A 19,722-nucleotide genomic window follows, 5' to 3' on the forward strand; every position below is an offset into this window, starting at 1 on the left:
TAAGGGTTTTTATGCTTAATATATTATTACCAATTTGTATCAACTAGACTCTAAGGGTCTTGAAAACTAGAATTGTACCACTTATCTATGCATTCCTCAGCCTCTGAGGGGACTATAGCTCTTACTAAAGAAGTGCTTTAGTATTCTATTAGCAGAAATTCCTTTCCTTCTAGACCTTACACGGAACATTCTCCATGATTGTGGTGCACACCTTTGTCAAGCATATTTTTCTCTGTTAAATGCCTCATTTGATATAAAAAAAAAATCAAAGAATTGCTGAACAATGTTAGCTCTCTTGCTGTATCTACTGAAGAGAGCCATCGCTACTCAAATGAAGTCTAACAATTCACATAATTAAAACCAAATAGAAAAGAATGCCCCTTGCCTAGGGCCTAGACTTTTGATACTCCCTCACTGTTCCCTGCTTTCAAAGGTCATGTCTATGTAGCAATGGTGGAGCAGTATTGGATTGGAATGAGTTTATTGAAGTTGTAAAAGCACAGCAGGGGAAGGTGTATCCTGGGTGGGCTTCATGATTCTTGCTTAGTGTTTTATTTTATTTTTTCTGTTTTTCCTTTCTTTTTTCTTTTTTTTAAATTTATTTTTATTAAAGATATTATTTGAGTTTTACAATTTTCCCCCAATCTTGCTTCCCTCCCCCCACTCCCACCCCACAGATAGCACTCTGTCAGTCTTTATTTTGTTTCCATGTTGTACCTTGATCCAAATTGGGTGTGATGAGAGAGAAATCATATCCTTAAAGAGAACAGAATTCTCAGAGGTAACAAGATCAGACAATAAGATATCTGTTTTTTTCCTAAATTAAAGGGAATAATCCTTGCACTTTGTTCAAACTCCACAGCTCCTTATCTGGATACCGATGGATACAGATACAGATGTCCTTTGCAGACAGCCCAAAATTGTTCCCAATTGTTGCACTGATGGAATGAGCAAGTCCTTCAAGGTTGATCATCACCCCCATGTTGCTGTTAGGCTGTACAGTGTTTTTCTGGTTCTGTTCATCTCACTCAGCATCAGTTCATGCAAATCCCTCCAGGCTTCCCTGAATTCCCATCCTTCCTGGTTTCTAATCGAACAATAGTGTTCCATGACATACATATACCACAGTTTGCTAAGCCATTCCCCAATTGAAGGACATTTACTGGATTTCCAGTTCTTTGCCACCACAAACAGGGCTGCTATAAATATTTTTGTACAAGTAATGTTTTTACCCTTTTTCCTCATCTCTTCAGGGTATAGACCCAGTAGTGGTATTGCTGGGTCAAAGGGTATGCACATTTTTGTTGCCCTTTGGGCATAGTTCTAAATAGCTCTCCAGAAGGGTTGGATGAGTTCACAGCTCCACCAGCAGTGTAATAGTGTCCCAGATTTCCTACATCCCTTCCAACAATGATCATTATCCTTCTTGGTCATACTGGCCAATCTGAGAGGTGTGAGGTGGTACCTCAGAGATTGCTTGGTGTTTTAAGTGGTGCTTCTGAGAGTGTTGGTCATTTACCATGAGTAGATTCCCATTGTTTCAAGGTAAATAGAGAGTAAATTGTCAAGGGAAAACAGTACCTAGAGATAGATGTGAGTGTGGTCTGGGTCTTTAAAGAACTTTGCCCTAAATATACTAAACACTATAAATGGTAAATATGTATTTTTTTTTTTGCATGAGGGGGTCAGTGAGAGCTCCGGGGTCCCTCAATGGAGATTATTGGTAATACAAGGAATTTTCTATATTTTTTAAATTTATATTTATTTTATTTTTGTACAAATAATGTTTTTATACATTATTAAAATATTCTTGTTTAAGAGTAAACATAATACCCCTCCCCCAAAAAAATATAGACCCTCATGAGCAATAAAGGAAAGAGGAAAAAATTAAAATTAAAATTTAAAAAATAATAGGGGCAGCTAAGTGGCACAGTGGACGGAGCACAGCCCTGGTGTCAGGAGCAGCAGAGCCCAAATCTGGCCCCAGACACCCAACAATCACCCAACTGTGTGACCCTGGGCAAGCCACTCCAACCCCACTACCCTGCAAAAACCAACCCCCCCCAAATAAAATAAAACGATGATGATGATGATAATGATAATAATAATAATGATAATTATAATTATAATAATGATAATGATAATGATGATAATAATAATAATAATAATAATAGTAGGGGTGGCCAGGTGGCACAGCGGACAGAGCACCAGTCCTGGAGTCAGGAGCACCCAGGTCCAAATCTAGTTTCAGACACTCAACAATCACCCAACTGTGCGACCCTGGGCAAGCCACCCAAGCTCATCTGCTCCATAACCCCCCCCCAAAAATAATAATAATAAATAATAAATGTACTTCAGTCTGTGTTCCAACACCACCAGCTCTGTCGTAGGTGGATCACATTCTTTAGAATAAGTCCATTACAAAAGCTATTTCCATAATTTTCCACTGTTGCCATTGCTGATCACAACTCCCTCTATTCGTACTTACCCACTACCATATACTATATTTTCTCTCTCCTTTCACTCTGTCCCTTTTCTTAAATGTACTGTAGGTAGCTGAGTGGCTTAGCAGACTGATCACCGGCCCTAGAACCAAGAGGCCCCAAGCCCACATACCACTCCTATAGCCCAGCAACCACCCAGCCCTGTGGTCCCAGACAGGCCATCCAATCCCAGCCCCTTGCAAGAAGTAAAAAAGAAAATGTGTCATATCTTACTACTCTCCCCCATGGTCCACCCTCTCCTCCATCACTCATATCCCCCTATCTCCTTGTCCCCCTCTCTCCTTCTTATTCTAGATGTCTATACCCCATTCAGTATATATGCTGTTTCCTCTCCGAGCCATCTCTGATGACAGTGAAGGTTCCCTCATTTGTCCTCGCCTTCCCCCTTCCATATCATTGCAATAGCTCATTGTAATAATAAAAATCTTATTATATGAAATATCTTAGTCTATTCTAGCTCTCCTTTCTCTTACTCCAATTATATTTCCCTCTTGGCCATTGACTCCATTTTTGCAATATATCTTCAAATTCAGCTCTCTCCTGTGCTTCATCTATAAAAGCTCCTTCTACCTGCTCTATTAAATGAGAAGTTTCTTATGAGTATTATCAGAATCATTTTTCTATGCTGGAATACACGTAGTTCATCATCATTAAGTCCCTCATATTTTCCCCTACTCCTACACATGCTATGCTTTACCTGAGTCCTGTATTTGAAGATCAAACTTGCTGTTCAGTTCTGGCCATTTTAACAGGAACATTTGAAATTCCCCTGGTTCATTGAAAGTCCATCTTTTTTCTCTGGAAGCGGATGTTCAGTTTTGCTGGGTAGTTGATTCTTGACTGCATTCTAAGCTCTTTTGTCTTCCAGAATATTATATTCCAAGCCCTATAACCCTTTAATGTAGTTGCTGCTAAGTCCTGTGTGATCCTGACTGCAGCTCCATGATATTTGAATTGTGTCCTTCTGGCTGCTTGTAATATTTTCTCTTTGACTTGGGAGTTCTGGAACTTGGCTATAATATTCCTGAGGTTTGTTTATTTTGTATCTCTTTCCAGGGGAGATCAGTAGATTCTCTCAATTTCTATTTTGCCCTCTGCTTCTAGGATATCTGGACAATTTTCCTGTAGGAATTCTTTAAAAATGAGGTCAAAGCTCTTTTCTTGTTCATGACTTTCAGGTATCCCAATAATTTTTAAATTATCTTTCTGAATCTGATTTCCAGATCAGTTGTTTTTTCAATGAGATGTTCACATTTTCTTCTAATTTTTCATTCTTTTGGTTTTGAACTATTGTGTCCTGACTTCTCATAAAGTCAGCAGCTTCCTTCAGCTTCATTCTAGATCTGAAGGATTTGTTGTCCTCAGAGAGCTTTCTTATCTCTTTTTCCATCTGGTCAATTCTGGTTTTTTTAAGTTTATTTCTTTTGCAAGGCAAAGGGGGTAAAGTGGCTTGCCCAAGGCCACACAGCTAGGTAATTATTAAGTGTCTAAGGCTGGATTTGAACTCAGGTACTGCTGACTCCAGGGCCGGTGCTCTATCCACTGCGCCACCTAGCTGCCACACACCCAATTCTGCTTTTTAAAGCATTCTTCTCCTCAATAACTTTTTGTACTGTTTTATCCATTTGACCTATGCTGGTTTTTAACATGCTATTTTCTTTAGCATTTTTTTGGATCTCCTTGACCAAGTTGCTGACTTCTTTTTCATGTTTGTCCTGTAGCTCTCTCATTTTTTTCCCCAATTTTTCTTCTATCTCCCTCACTTGATTTTCAAAATCTTTTTTGAGCTCTGTCATAGCTTGAGCCCAATTTCCATTTTTCTTGGAGTCTTTAGATGCAGGAGGTGGGACTTCCTCATCTTCTGACTGAGTATTTTGAACCTTCTTGGGATCATAGAAAAAGTATTTCTCAATGGTGTTCCTCTTTTTACTCTATTTACTCATTTCCCCCACCTGTGCCTGGTCTTGGGGTGCTTCCTGAAATTTTGAGTATTATTGGGCCACCCCCCCCCCCACAAGGATGTCAGTGTGTGAAGCTCTGTCTTCCCTCCTGGTCTGTGAATGACCAAAAGTGTACCCCTCTGCCATGGGGCTGAGGTGGGGGGTTCCTTCTGTTCTATGGGGGGCCTAGACTGTGATCAGGATCTGAATGTGGTCAGAGCCCCAGAGTTCTGTTCCAGAGACAGAGGATAGACCTCAGAAATCTCTCTCTACTCCCCTACCTAGGCTCAGCACTCAAGCCTGGGGGCTCCTGCTTACTGGATCCACCTGCTTCTGGTTCCTGGATCTGGACTACCATGGTCATGCTGCTTGCTGAATGCCCTGAGGCCTGGGCTTCACATGATTACTCTGACAAAAGCCCCCCCTCTGCTGATCTTCCAAGTTGTGCCCGGTGCTTCTTGAGGTGTAGGTCAGGAAACTGCCCCCACTGCCATGAGCTGTGGCTCCCAGAGAACCCTTGGGCTGCCTTCAGGAGGCTAAAGTTCCTTCACTCTGGCAGCTGCCCCTTCTAACCCCATGGAGCCAAGCCTTTCTGCTATTTTCCAGGTTAACTTGGGTGGGAGAACTGCCTCATTAGATCCCTCTGTGGGTTCTGTCTTTCTAAAATTTAGTTAGAGTCCTTATTTTATAAGTTTTGAGAGAGAGCACCTAAGAGAGGATCTTCTCCTGTTGCCATCTTGGCTCCGCCACCCCGTTGGAATTTTCTATATTAAATTTAAACCCTGTCCTGATTGGTCAGAACTCCTTGGAGTTTCCTGAGTCAATCTATGAAGCTGTGCTTGACCTCAACTAGTGGTGGTCCAGCCAGGGGAAATGATGTGACCTATACCAATCCTTTTCCTCAGATCAGAGGTCAGAGTTCAGGCTTCAGCAGTGTCAACATCTGGCACAGTAGAGCCTTGGGTTAATGGCACAGTAGTACAGACCTTAAAGCAGGGAGACATCATTAGGTCCCAGAAAAAGCAGTGCTTGGCTCCAGAAGAGCTTGGCTTCTTCTTGGGAACCAGTAGCAGCAGATAGTAGAATGGGCAATGATATAAAGCTTTGTGGCAGCAAAGCAGCAGTGTAACATGGAGCATCAGATCCATGGGTAGTGCAGTGTAAGCAGTGTCTATGGGACACATCAGCAGTAGGCAGCAGAATGGGAAGGGGCACAAGTCTCAGCAGCAGCATAGTGGGCAGTGACATAGTCTACAGCAGAGTGGGCACAAGCTCCTTCTCAAGGATAACTTGGAGGACCAAGGGAAGGTTGTTGGGAGGTGATTTGTTTTCTGGTAAGAGAGGGCATTTTATACTAAGAGGGAATTTTATACTAAGACCCTGTGGAAAAAAAGGAACAGCCCTTCAGCAGAGTTCTCTAAGAAGGCAAAAACTTTGGAGTACCCTTTCCTCCCACCAAGGGCATCTCCAGATTGCCAATTGTCACAATATTCCTCAAGGGAGGATCTTGAACAGTCTAATTTTCTGAGCTCTCTCCCATGACTGAGAATCTTCACAAACTCAATTCTCAGTGTTTAGTACTCTTAATAAAATCCTCATTTTAGTTCTTCTGAACTGTGCCCCATACCATCCTCCAAATCCCTATTGAGAGAATAGAGGAATATTGAATGGGTGCTGGTATAGGAAGGATCCTTAGTGTTGACTATGGTACCAAGATAGACCATACACACAAAAGTAATTAGCTAATAAATTCTTTACTACAGATGATCTTGACCCATGATTTGAATCAGTGACTGCAGAAAGTTTCACTGTCTACACTGTAGTTCTGATGTTTCTGTTGTTGTTCTTCTCAATATCATCACCACTTTACATTGGGATAAACTGCAAATATTTATCATTTGTTAAAATCCTTGATTGGCTCTTTCCAAAGTGGGGAGGCAAAGGCTTGGATTTCTAATCTTTATTTTCCATATTACTCACTCCTTCTGGAAGGCACTAATTTGCTTGTTTTTTGTTTATGTAATAACAGTTATTACCATGTAGCATCTGTGTAACGGGATTGCTGTGGCAAGGTAATCCACAAGACAGCAATGAATAAGGGAAAAGGAATAAAATCTATGTAAATAACCCCTCTTTTCTTTCCCTCTTGAATTTGGCTCACCAATAACAATAGTCTAGAGGAAAATTTGGGCTTCAGATTATAGATTTCTCTCATTCCTTTTATTTCCTACTTATTACCTTGGGCTGACTTGGAAAGCAGTTGAAACCATTTGTTCAGTTTTGTGAGTCTAGAGGAAAACTAATGATGCTGATACCCCTTACCATGCCTCATATTGGACAATATGAGGATAATATTATTGAAAACAACAGGCCATGGATAAACCAAAGCACAAAACTTCTCCTGCTTTCAGATTCATGCCTTACACATTTATCACCCAACCTAGATTTTGGTGACCATAATTATTGAACCCTAGGATCTTCTGCTTGGTTTTTCTCTCCACTCCAACTCCTGTTCTCATACTAGGGGCCTTCAATAGACATTCCTCAAATTAACTAATTTCCTAATTTACTCAATTCTCATGATCTACCCCTTCTTACCTTACCTCAGACACACACAGAGATACTTATACCCTTGATTTATCCATTGCCTGCAATATTTTTGGTTCAATATTCACTGACTATGAAATTTCTTTATCTAATCATAATGTTTTGTGATTCCATACCATTCCCAATTCTACAACTCATAACTTTGTTCTTAATTTTCACTATGATCTCTCTTCACTTTACTCCTCAATTCTTTCCCAGTTCATCAATACCATGCTGGCTACAATCTCCTTCCTTCTCTATTTAAAATCCTTGATGAGCTAATTTAGATTCACTCTATCTTCTACTTTGGAACCCCTATCCCCTTGTCCTATTGTAAATCATGCTTTGAAAAACACAACCCTGGAATACTCCTTTCATTTACTTCATTTGCTGCTGTTCACATACTGCAAGATAGGGCTGGAGGAAATCATGAAACTCTGCTATTGAGTCCACTACAGATTTATGGTATCTAATCTCAATTGGATCTGTATGGAATATGGCAGTGATGAAATTCCTTTCTTTTAGATTCACAACTTCACTTCTCCATAAGAGTTGTTTCAAGCTTTCTCATTTTTCCTCAAGCTTCCCATTACATCCCTTCTACCAATCATCTCTACTGAGGACCCATTTGAGGTTATTTATTAAGAACTCCCTCTTCTTCCTTCCTTATCTCCTCATCTCACTCAGATCTCTTTCTCAATTTTACCTTCCTTCACTTCTGTCTCACATGAAGAGACAGGCCTTCTTATCAAAGCTTTTTTACATGCACCCTTGATCCTAGCCCCTTTCAACTTTTCTTGTAGATTTCATCACTCTCATTGCCTATTTCTTCTTTTTCCATCTCTCCCTAATGATTGACTTCCCCCAACTGCCTAATAACATTCTCATGTCTCCACCACCCTTTAAAAGTCCTTATTTGTTTCTTCTATTTTTAATGTTGCTGGGATTGGTGTCACCAATCTAAGACTGAGAGGTCTTGAAAGTGAAAGAATTCACTTACAACTCAGGATTTATTATACAAGCCTGCAAAGTATATGGATTAAAATCTTTTCCTGGAGAATCATTAAGGAGCTTGTCAACTGTTGGAGGGCAGGAGAATAGCAAAGTAACAAAGGCTAGGGGGGAGAGAGAGAGAGAGAGAGAGAGAGAGAGAGAGAGAGATTGAGATTCAGCCAGGAGAACTGAGTGGACTAAGACTCAAGCACTCCACACAAGTGGTGTTCAGTCTTGCCCACTTCCTGGGCAGAATTTGGATAAAGGGGGAAATTCCTCCCCCTCTACATGACTGAGGTCAGGTAAAGACTAGAAGCTGGAGGAGTGGAAATGAGGAGAGATTACAAATTTACATTTAACAATGGAACAATAAAAGTCAATTTACATCACAGGCACAGGTAACTTTCCCTTTCTAGACAAAATTTAACAGTGTATAAGATTACAAAATTTGTTTCCAATTAATTACAATGTTCCCTATGCCCATGATTCCCTGCTTCACTATTAGCTATTATTTCATATTTTTCTTTCCCAATTTTGTTAAATTTCCTGAGAAAACTGTCTATACCAGGCCATTTTGCTTTCTCTCTTATTTTTCTAAAATCAGCTAAAATATGGCTTTTGATTTCATCATTCAGTTGAAATGGCTCTTTTCCAAAAATTACCAATGATTTCTTTAATGCCAAAAGTAATGATCTTTTTCATATTTATCATTCTTGACCCCTCTGTAGACTTTGTCATGGTTAATCAATTTCTCCCCTATTATATTCACTCTCCTTTTTGTTTTTGTGCCATCATTAAATCCTGGTTTTCCTCCTACTGGTGTCACTGTTCTCATTCTCCTTTGCTGGATCTTCATTGAGATTATGTATTAACTAAGAATGTTGCCCATGTCTCTATCCTGGGCCCTCTTTTCTTCTCCCTCTATGCTATTTCATTTGGGATCTCATCAGTTCTCATAGATTCAGTGATCATCTCTCTCCATATGATTCCCATTTGTATATACCTAGCCCTGCTTTCCCTCACCTACATTACCAACTGCTTTTTGGACATCTTGAAATGGATGTTTCCATTTCAAAGTCAAAATGTCCAAAGCAGAACTCATTATCCCTTCAAATCTTCCCTTTTTCCAAACTTCTTGGTTATTATCAAGGGTGATAGCATCTTCCCAGTCATTCAGCCTCACAACCTTGGCATCATGACTTGCCAAATATTTACAATCTGTGGTCAAGTTGAATCTTTTATAGCTTTACAACATCTTTTACATACATTCCCTTCTCTCCACTCACAAAATCACTACCCTAATTCATGCCCTCATTATCTCTTGCATTTATTGCCCTTCATAAAATGGTTCCCTTCCATCTTTCCAGTCATACTTTGCTTCCCTCACATACCCTGTTTTCCAGATCTGGCCTATTTGCTTTTCCTTGAACACTTTACTCCATATGCTATCTCTGTGGTTTTATACTGGTTGTTTCCCAAACTTGAAAATGATCTCCCCCCTCATTTCTTCCTCTTAGTTTTCCTGGATTCCTTCACATATCAACTCAGTTTTTACCTGTATTTATTCTTCTCCCCATGTAGTCTGAGATTACCTTTTGTTTCTTCCCTACATATCTTATATGAACATAGTTATTTACATGTTGACTCATCTATTTAGAATGTGAGCTCTTGAAGGGCAGGGATCATTTTGTCTTTCCTGTGTTTCCTTAGAACTTCACACAATTCCTGACACATAATAGGCACTTATTAAATGTTTTTTTTTTTTTACTGATTATTTCTAGCCCTCACTATTTAAACAGCAAACTATGTAATATGGACATACTTCTGCTACTTCTCCACAGCTCTCAACTTTCAAGTCTTATACCTTTCCTATCCATGCACACTCTACTTCAAGGTCAGGCTCATTGGCACTCTGGACAGCATACCTCCCCCAGGTGAAGTTCAAGATCTTCCTCAGAGTTTAGTGAAAGCTCAAATGACAATCCCAAACTCATTCTTGTTTGTTTCACATTCAAGCTGTTTGGGAGAGCTCTAAAAGGTGGATATTTGTCTACTTCAATTCTTTGTATTTCAAAATCTCAGGGTTAGACCTTAGAGACTATCTTCTACATCATACCGTCTTTTCCAGTAAGGGTGAATCCATTTTTTCAGAAGCATCCATTCTACTTTTGCAAAATTTTCATTATTAGGAGGTAACATTTATTAATCCCATTGCAGATGTGGTGGAAATTTCCTCCCACATGTGGTGAAATATAATTCAGGCTTCCTCCAGTTCTAGGAGCATGGAGTGAGAGTGAGAGTAACAAAAATTAATGTCAAGTTAGAATAGTGATAGTGGCTTACATTAGCTAGAAGTAGTATAGAGTACACTGGAATAGAGAAAAGTAATTTAGAATCCATTGGAATAGAGAAAAGTAGAGTAAAATGGAAGTGAGAGAAATGGAATGGGTTAAAGCCCATTCCACTGAGCTCTGTGGGAGGAGCCCTGAAGGGAACTCAGACAAGGAATGAGTCTTTCTAGTTTCTATTCCAGCCCACACTTTTAGATCCTGACCTCAACATTCAGGAATGCTTGTTGGAACAATACAAAGTCTCTGGAATTGAGTGAGGAGGTGGGTGAAAAATAATCCACAGGCTATACAACCCCACCCACTCCTTAGAAGAGTAAATTCTCTTCCCTCTTAGTTTCAAATATACTACTCACCACCTCCTTATAATTCCCTGGTTTCCCTCTTAGCTCCACCTCCTCAAGTTCATAATGGAGGGGCCGGAGAGACATCCATCCTCAAATTCTAGGAGTGGGGAAGGTATTGGCAAAAGTTGGGGTTGGGAAGTGGGGAAGAGATGGATCAGAGGGGTGGCAGACAGGATCTAACAGAGCATCATTAATAATAACAATAGCTGAGCTAAATAGTGCCCTACAACAGTATAAATGTTTTTTTCTATCTAGAGGGTTTTACTTAATCCTCAAAACCACTCTGTAAGGTAGATGGTAACAGGAATTTTTATTCCTATCTTACAGATGAGTCTCAGAGGGATTAAGTGACTTACCCCAAGTCTTCCAATGTTTGTTTCTTTTTCTCTTGGGGAAGGATGGGCAGAAGAGTGAGTTGTAAGTCCAGTGTTTGGATGAGGACCCATCTTGGTTGTTTTCTTCTTAAGTGGAGATGGAGGGGATGGGGGTGAGTAGTGAAGCAACAAGAACTTGGACTTGTGCCCCTCTTCGCTCCCTTCTCCCTCATCCTATAACTCAACTTCTTTGTTTGATATTCCAGGAATTAAGAATATACAGATAATAGACAGAAAGATAAGGGACAAAGAGATGCAGAGAGGGGAAAATAGAATGACAGGAAAAGATAGAAATTATTAAATGGCAGAGAGAATTACAGGGAGAGAAGAATATGTGAAAGAATGTCTGAGACAAAGAGAATATGTGTGGGTAGAGAGAAATATTGAGAAGGAATGAGACAGGCAGAAAAAGGCCAATTAGTCCCCTAGGGACAAAAGCAAGTTATATTACTATGAATTTTGATTAAAACTGAACTTAACAAAGCAATGTAAATGAGAAACTCAGATGGGATGGTCAGGAAAGGGTCTCTTCATTCCTGTCTGGGTTTGGGCATCCTGTACTTGAAAAGGAGCATACCAACTAGACTCCCATAAACTATCCTCCTGTTGCCACACTGTAGGAAATCTTCAAAAAACTGTACCCTGACAGGGGTTTGTTTTAAAGGGAGAGAATGGAAATGAAGGCCCAGGAGAGGAATCCAGACATTCCTCCTTTGTTCCCTCTACTCCTGATCTTCTCTACAATTCTGCTTCTTTCAAGGACCCAGGAACTTTCTCAATGTATTGATCAGTTAGTCTGACGTTTTCCTCCCTCTCTCTAAACAAAAAACAAACAATAAAATAAAACCCACTAATTGTAATAATGGAATGGCTCTAAGAGAGGAGAAGGGGAAGAGATACATGGAGTATATTATGGTGATGTAAGAACAGAAAGCATCACTATCAAGGACCCAGAAGTCTGGTTACCTCTCCCTCACTAGAACCAGGTTTCCGGATCACTCATCAGGGCAGGGAACACACTAAATGGCTACTCCCTTTGTTAGTTCAGGGCCACCACCTCCCCTAATTAGTCTCATTAGCCTCTTGCTCACTCATGGTCAGGGCCACCCTTGGTGGGGAGTAAGAGAAGAGTGAGTAACTGAGGCTTGTTTTTGATGGGGGTCAGCAGCTCAGCTTCCTCCCAGAGACCAGGACTGGTGTTTATCCCCTCAAAGCAAAACAAATGCCACACTCCTTCACATTCACTTCTTTTCAGGGGACCCAAGCCCTTCCCTCACACACACTCATTCTCTATGTCTCATTTGCCCCCAGAAACAAACACTATCCTGGTTTCCTAATTACTTTAGCAAAAAAGGCATATTCTCTTAAATCTCCTCCCACTATTCTCTCCAAATTCTTCCTCATGTGTTATGTGAGGTAACCTGTACTCTGGAGGAAGGGTTAAGGTTTGGGGTGGAAGCTTGAAAGGGGTGAGTGAAAGTCTGGAGTGAAGAGGATACCTTGATCACCTGGTATGAGTGGAGGTCTAGGAGTGTGCAGACAATGTTTCTAATCAGGTTAGGGTGCCCAGTTCCGGATTAGGCAATTAAGGTACCAGGAGCAGCCAAGTCAGATGAGAGAAATTGATTGGGTGCCAGTGTCCTTACCCGGTGTTACTTGATTCCTCTCCACCTCTGCTGAACTAGCAGATGCTGCAGACTGATTAGTCCACCAACTCTTGGCCACACCAACCCACCTCAGGGCAACTTCCCGCCCCCCCCCCCCTGCCCTTCCTTTCTTCCCCTCCCCTCTGCTTGGTGACTCCTGCCTGGGGAATGTACAGCCCTGCCATAAAGGACCCAGTGTCCAGAGCTGCCATCAGTCAGAAAGCAAGATGGGCATGACTTGGGCAGCCCAGATTGGGCGAGGGAAGGGTTGCCCACTCACCCTGATGGTGCTGCTGGTGGTTGCCCTCCTCCTGCCAGGTAGGAAACACAGGAACCTAAATGAGTCTTCTCTGGGAGCAGAGGGTATTGCTGAATGGGAATGAATGGAGAGCAAGATACTTGGGTACTCCAAATTGGAGAATCAGAAAGACTGAGATTAAGAACTCCTGTGTCCTTGGGGAGAAAGGTTGAGTTCCTGGAAGGTATGAGGCACTGGAAGAGAAGGTAAATAGTGATAGAAGAAAGATAAAGAGATAAGAAAATAAGAAGTGGGATTATATTGCCTAGTTTCATTTTTTCTTTTTTTGGCAAGGCAATGGGATTAAGTGACTTGCCCAAGGTCACACAGCTAGGCAATTATTAAGTGTCTGAAGTCAAGTTTAAACTCAGGTCCTCCTAACTTCCAGAGCCAGTGCTTTATCCACTACACCACCTAGCTGCCCCCCTGGGATGTTCAGTTTTAAGAGATACCACCATGTGGAATTGCAGAATCAGATCCTATAGAATTGAGAATTTAGAAATGGTAGGATGGGCCTTAGCTGAGAAAGGGAATGGGTTTCCTAGGGGAGTATTAAGGGGGTTTGCAAAATGAGGGCAGATATCAATGAAAGAAAGAAGACTGGATGTATTCCCTGTAACCATGAGGAAAAAAAACTCCTAGGACATCTAGTGATCATGAAGATCTGGAGAGAGGGAAGAAAGCAGTGATTGTAAATGTCAATACTATTCCTAAAAAAAAATCTGCTTTAGATTTTATAAAGTATTTTGATATGCAGGATTGTTGTTAACATCATTTTATTTGTTTTTCATGACTCTGGGATATTGAGCAGGTGTGACTTATCCAAATAAAGAAATTGATACTAAGATATGTAAATGATGAGTTGTGACTAGAACCAGTTCTCCTCTGGTCAGTGTTCTTTCTAGTACATCATAATTGGAACTTGGAGGTGAAGACGGGGACAAGAGGACAAGTTGAGCTTGTAAGGTGGAGATGGAGCAAGGGGAACTTTTAGAGAATTGGAGACAAAATAGAGGTTAAGGAAATCAGAGGTGCTGGGTCCTTAGGGGAATGTAAGACCTGAGGGAAGTCAGATTCCCCAAGGACATGGAAGCTTCAGAAGGGTTATTTCTTGGGTGGAGAATAATGCAAATAATGGAGGAGTGGTACCTTTCCAGGTCTTAGTCTCGGTGGAAGAAGTTTCAGGGCGTCCCTGAATGGGGGTATCTTTGGGTGTGGTGTCTTGTCCAGCTGGTATCAGCAGGTTCTGAAGCAACAGGTCTAGATGTGCCTTGCTCACCCTAATTTTCTAAACCTGACCAGAAGTAGGATGGAGGATGTCAGGGATCTATTCTAACCCAAATGTTGACTCACTTGGGTCAAGTGATTATATCTCTTCCTTAGTTTTCTCACTTTCTCTATCACTACTCCTCAACCCATTCCACCACTAGTACTTTAGAGCTTCATGAACCTTGTCACTTCTCTATAAGCAAGAGATCAAAGTCTCTTAGTTATGCTAAACTTTTGGAGCATTTATATATGGGGGGAGAGAGAAGTGATTGGGAGAAAAAGGACAATTCAGAGAGCTAAATAATTGATTGCAACAGGGATGAAAGAAAAACTTTTATGATTCTATTGAACTTTCTCCTCTCTTCCATCAGGAACCCTGGCTAAGAGCGTCCGGGCCTTCTATGATCCCTGTAAGGACCCCACCAGAATCACATCTCCCAGTGACCCATGCATCACAGGAAGTCATGGTTCCAGTGATTTCAGTGGGTCTAGTGGGTCCAGTAGTTCCAGTGGTTCCAGCAATTTTATGAGTTCCAGTGGTTCCAGCAGTTCCAGTGGCTCCACTGGTTCCATTGGTTCCAGTGGTTCCAGCGGCTCCAGCGGCTCCAGTGGCTCCAGTGGCTCCAGTGGTTCTATTGTCTCTAATGGCTCTGGTGGCTCCAGTGATTCCAGTGGCTCCAGTGGCTCTAGTGGTAGTTCCAGTGGCTCCAGTACTTACCAAAGCTTCAGCAGTAGTTCTAACAGTGCCAGTGGTGGTGCCAGTGGGGGTACCAGTGGCTCCAGTGGCTCCATGGGATCTTGGTCCTCCCACTCTAGTTCCCTTCAGTCTGGTTCTAGTCCTGTTCTATCATCTAGCTGGTCCTCCCAGTCTGGATCTGGATCCTCTAAACCTGGCTCTGTCATTTCTCAGTCCTCTTGGACATCTAGCAGCAGTGGTGGCAGTCCCGTTGTGTCTGTCTCTGGTCTAGCACCCTGTGGCCCAGACAATCCTTATTCACACTGTAGTGGGGGTCCTCTCCCATCCTCCAGTTCCAGCTCCAGCTCTCACTCTATGTCAGGGGGCCATAAGCCTGTGGTGGTGGTGGTGGAGCAACATGGTTCTGGTGGTAACCGAATAGTAGCAGGGTCTCCATGTAGTAATGGGGGGCCTCCTGGCAAGCCCTGTCCCCCCATTACCTCCTCCAGTTCCTATGGTAGCTATGAAGTGGTAGGTGGGTCTTCTAACAGTTACTTGATCCCAGGAATGACATATAGTAAGGGTAAAATCTACCCTGTTGGTTACTTCTCTAAGGAGAACCCCCCCAAGGGTTCACCAGGTGTTCCCAACTTTGCTGCTGGGCCACCCATCTCTGAGGGGAAATACTTCTCCAGCAACCCCTTCATCTCCAGCCATGGTTCCAGTATCTCTGGGGGCTCTTCTCCACTTATTATTTACCAGCCTGTGGGCACTGGTGGTGTCCAGATCGGAAGCTCTGTGCTTCAGCCTTGTGGATCTGGTTCCCAAATCTCTATGAGACCCTGCTCCTCCTCCTCCAACTCTGTGGTTCACAGTAGCTCTAGTGTGTCCAGCAGTTCCATTTCTTCCCACCCTTGTGGAAGTGGTTACCAGAGCTCCAAAGAGCCCTGCTCCTCCTCTAGCTCCTCCCTCAGCTCCAATGTGGTTTTCCAGCCTTGTGGGAGTGGCTCTACTTCTGGCAAACCTTGTGGCTCCCTGTCCTCTTCTTCCCTTGGATCCAAAGGAAGTGGAAGTCTTGAGGGCTCCCCTCAGCTAGATCCTTCGGCAGGGGCTAAGCCCTGTGGTTCTAGCAGCTCTGGCATACCCTGCCGTTCTATTCGTGATCTTTTGGCCAAAGTGAAGCCACTGGGGCCACAGTTGGTTGACCCTGAGGTTTTCTTGCCCCAAGGAGAGCCCCTTGAGAGTCCCTGAGCAGATGTGGGCACACACACACATACACACACACCCCACAAATATTCTTCCATCACCTTGGGATGATGGAGCAAGCTCCAGGAATATAAAAATCCCATCACAGGGCTGGTTCCACTTCTTATCTATAATTCATGAGAGTTCTTTACTCCAATACAAATCTTTGCATCATAATTGGTGATGCCCCTTGCTCCCACCAACTTCACCCCTTTCGTTTGCCATAGACAATGATTTCATCCTCTAATACTCTTCCTTTTTTTGATTTTTGTAAGACAATGGGGGTAAGTGACTTGCCCAAGGTCACACAGCTAAGCAATTATTAAGTGCCTGAGGCCAGATTTGAATTTAGGTCTTCCTGTCTCCAGGGCTAGTACTCTATCCAATGCTCACCTAGCTGTTCTTCTAATACTCTTCCAACAAAAAAATATTCTGTTAGACAATTAATTAAGCTTCCTCTTAAACAATCATTGGCCACCCCCATACCCCCAAAACACACAATTTATTCTCTCCAAAGTGGTGGCATCTGTCATCTTGGCCATCAAACAAGCATTCCTTCTTTCAACACCTCTCTTACAACCCCACTTCCTAACCTCTTTACATCCAGCCCAATTGGATCAAACCCAGTTTGTTGCTTGTATGTCTCATCCTACTGTGTTGGGCCTTCTAGTGGTAGAATTATTTTATTACTTTGACAATGAACTAAATAGTTTTTCATGAACCTGGGAGAGCTGCTGGAAAACAAATGCATCCAACTGCATCTATTCCTGTCCTTAATCTCCCAGTCAACTCCCCACCTATCTACCCTTTCCTCAGACTTCTGAACTGTTCTGGAGAGGCTAGGTTATCCTTAGAGAATGGAGCCGGTTCCCCACTCTTTCTGGAACCTAGAGATGGTGGTAGATCAATAAAACTTATATTGAATTCCTGCTCTGTGACTTTGTGGTCTTCCTAATGTGACTATCTGTGGTCCTTCTTTGGATTTCCTGACCCACCCCTGCTGAGGTTACCTGTTTTCCATACCTCTCCAAAAAGAGCCTCAAATTCTTCCCATTTCCCCAAAGGTTTATTTGCCCCTGTAGAAACTCTCTTGTCCCCCATACCCCTAAAATGATCAAAAATGTCCTGTTTATTTTCCTTAGAGTGTCTCCTGTTGTCCTACAAAGTCTCTGGAGATTTCTTCTACTTGCCTCCATAGACTTCATTCTCTACTTGGGGCCAATGATGAGATTACCTGGGTTCAAGGTTCACCTGAGTTCATGGAAAAAGATCTAAATACCAATCCATATGAATCAAAAACAATCATGGGACCACATTCCTGGTTAATGAACAGGAGGCCCAAGGTGCCAACATATCTGGAGATTTAGAAGAGGAAAACAAGGAAGGTGGAAACACTTTAGGATGAAGGTGGTTGACTAGGAAACCTAGATCCCAGGTCTAGATTAGAGAGGTTCCAACCAGGTGACAGTAAGCTAGAGGAGAAATGAAGCAAACTATTTTATCCTGTCTTCACCTGGTTTGGTTTGCTCTATTCTTTACCCTTCCCTCTAAGTTTTAGAGTGATCTCCCTCTTCATGTATCAAGAAGAGAAAATAAAATTGCTTTTCTGGGGAAAGGATGATAAAGGACTAATTATTCTGCGGGTAAAGAAAATTTTTTGGAGGAAAAAAAGGATGGGAGGGGAAGGAGTTATTAGTTATTAAGTGATTAAGATTGTCGTTCTGGGAGAAGGGACTGAGGTGGAGATGTGGAAGAATGTGGGAGAGGCCAGGTGACCTGAGGAAGGTAAGGAAGGGACAGGAAGTAGAGGAAGTGTGGTGAGAAGTGAGGTAGAGTGCAGAGACAGAGACAGAGACAGAGACAGAGACAGAGAGAGCAAGCATGAGCAGGAGCTTTCTTGTGTTCAGTAGAGAAGAGGAAAGGGTAAGGAGAACTGGAGAACCTTTATGTTCATGGGAACAGGAGAAAGAATGAATGAGTCTGGGGGCAGGGAGAGTAGGATTAGGGAAAGGTTCTCACGCCCTTGGAGTATACCTGTGTCAAATTGAGAGCTGGGATACCTTTTCCTCTTCAGTGAAGAAAGAAAGGATAGAAACTGTAGATGAACCAAGATATGGAAAACACCCTATTCTCCCTGGGGCATCCAAGTAACACTTAAATGCTTACTATGACTTGGATTAGGCATCTGAGAGGAAAGTATGATTTATAATCTCCAAAATCACTGAACTAACCTGTTGCTACATCATGCTACCTCCTTTTCCAAAAAAAGGATAAAGGACTGACAGTTCTTGCAGGAGACAGGTACAAGGTGCAGAAGAGATGCAGGGCCATATTACTTGGAGCTGGACTTCCCTGGGTCTGTTTATGATTAGTCTTCATGTCCCAGGTATGGGGATTACTGGGCAGAATACCCGAGTCCTGGGAGGGAACAGGGGCTGTAGAGAGAGAATCCAGGTCTGTGGCTTATTCTTGGGTCTCTGGGGGCAAGTAGGAGTTGTGAGGGAGGACTGAATAAGGAAAGGAGACACAGAACATCTAGGTGCTGGGGTGGGGGGAGTAGCAAGGAGTGGAGATCTGAACTAGGAGGATAGATATCCAGGACCCTGTCAGAAGTAGGAATTAGGAATTAGGGGGAAGCCTTATCTCCCCTTTCTTTCCTACTTCACCCAATTGGGGTTCCCAGCTTTCTCTACCTGGAGTATCAATCAGAACTTGGGATCTGAGTCCCTGCTTTCTGGATACCTTTCCTTGGTAGATTCTTGGGGCCCTCTGTTCCAGTCCATCTTTGGATCAAACAAGATCCTCTGCCTGGACACTCAGGGATTACTATTCTTTTTGGGACCCACTGATACTTTATTTGACCATTCTTGGTAGTCTAGAAATTCTAGGCTCCAAGGACATTTTCTGGATGAGTGTGCATCAGTCCAGGGTTCCCTCACTTCTGATGATCCTTGGCAAATGGTAGCTCACTCATATGATGATTCTCTGCCTGACAGTCCTTCTCACCCTTGTGGTACTATGTCCTCTGTGGATCCCAGACAGTAGTTCCTCCTCGAGCTCAATCAATTCTTCCTCTGATAACCCATTTCTCCTCAAGGACACTGAGCCTAACCAGCCTCCCCATTCTGATCCTCTAGGATCATTGATAGAAATCCCTACCCAGCACCCTCCTTGATCCCTCATCAACCAAATTCATCTGAAACCTTTGCCTGGTACCCATGGGGGACTCAGGACAGCAATCTGGGGGTGTCTAGGAAGAATCAGGGTCAACTAGTTGGGGAGAAAGACCACTTAGATTTTCTGGGGAAAGCTGGGAAAGTAGCACTCAATACAACTCTGGGAGAACCATAATCAGTATCTAGGTACTAGCTGGAGGGTTAATAATAAATACCCATGTATTAACTGACTGGGTAGCAATCAATGGATTGTTATCAGGTACCATTTGGGGAATTAATACTAGATACCCAGGTACAAATTGGGTAAAGAAACAAAGGAA

At 42.5% G+C, this 19,722-nt stretch overlaps 2 protein-coding genes across 2 annotated transcripts; both read left to right on the forward strand.

The window, feature by feature from the left end:
• The first annotated feature begins 12,931 nt into the window (after positions 1-12,931).
• CDSN (corneodesmosin) lies at positions 12,932-17,826 on the forward strand. Its single transcript, XM_074236745.1, has 2 exons — positions 12,932-13,056; positions 14,677-17,826. The coding sequence occupies exons 1-2, from the start codon at positions 12,966-12,968 to the stop codon at positions 16,230-16,232; spliced, it is 1,647 nt and encodes a 548-aa protein (XP_074092846.1). The 5' UTR covers positions 12,932-12,965; the 3' UTR covers positions 16,233-17,826.
• A 281-nt stretch (positions 17,827-18,107) lies between these two features.
• On the forward strand, positions 18,108-19,588 carry C5H6orf15 (chromosome 5 C6orf15 homolog). The gene is given in 6 exon segments (XM_074189254.1): positions 18,108-18,149; positions 19,005-19,251; positions 19,254-19,277; positions 19,280-19,438; positions 19,441-19,491; positions 19,494-19,588. Coding segments are annotated over 6 exon segments (618 nt in total).
• The last annotated feature ends 134 nt before the right edge of the window (positions 19,589-19,722 follow it).

This window comes from Macrotis lagotis, chromosome 5 (genome assembly GCF_037893015.1).
Source record: "Macrotis lagotis isolate mMagLag1 chromosome 5, bilby.v1.9.chrom.fasta, whole genome shotgun sequence".
Taxonomy (NCBI): domain Eukaryota; kingdom Metazoa; phylum Chordata; class Mammalia; order Peramelemorphia; family Peramelidae; genus Macrotis; species Macrotis lagotis.

What these genes read in the sequence shown, in the direction of transcription:
- CDSN (XM_074236745.1), top strand. Translation starts at nt 12,966, where the DNA reads ATGGGCATGACTTGGGCAGCCCAGATTGGGCGAGGGAAGGGTTGCCCA. An exon ending in GGTTGCCCTCCTCCTGCCAG is followed by an intron (nt 13,057 to 14,676) that starts GTAGGAAACACA and finishes CTCTTCCATCAG; the next exon opens with GAACCCTGGCTAAGAGCGTC.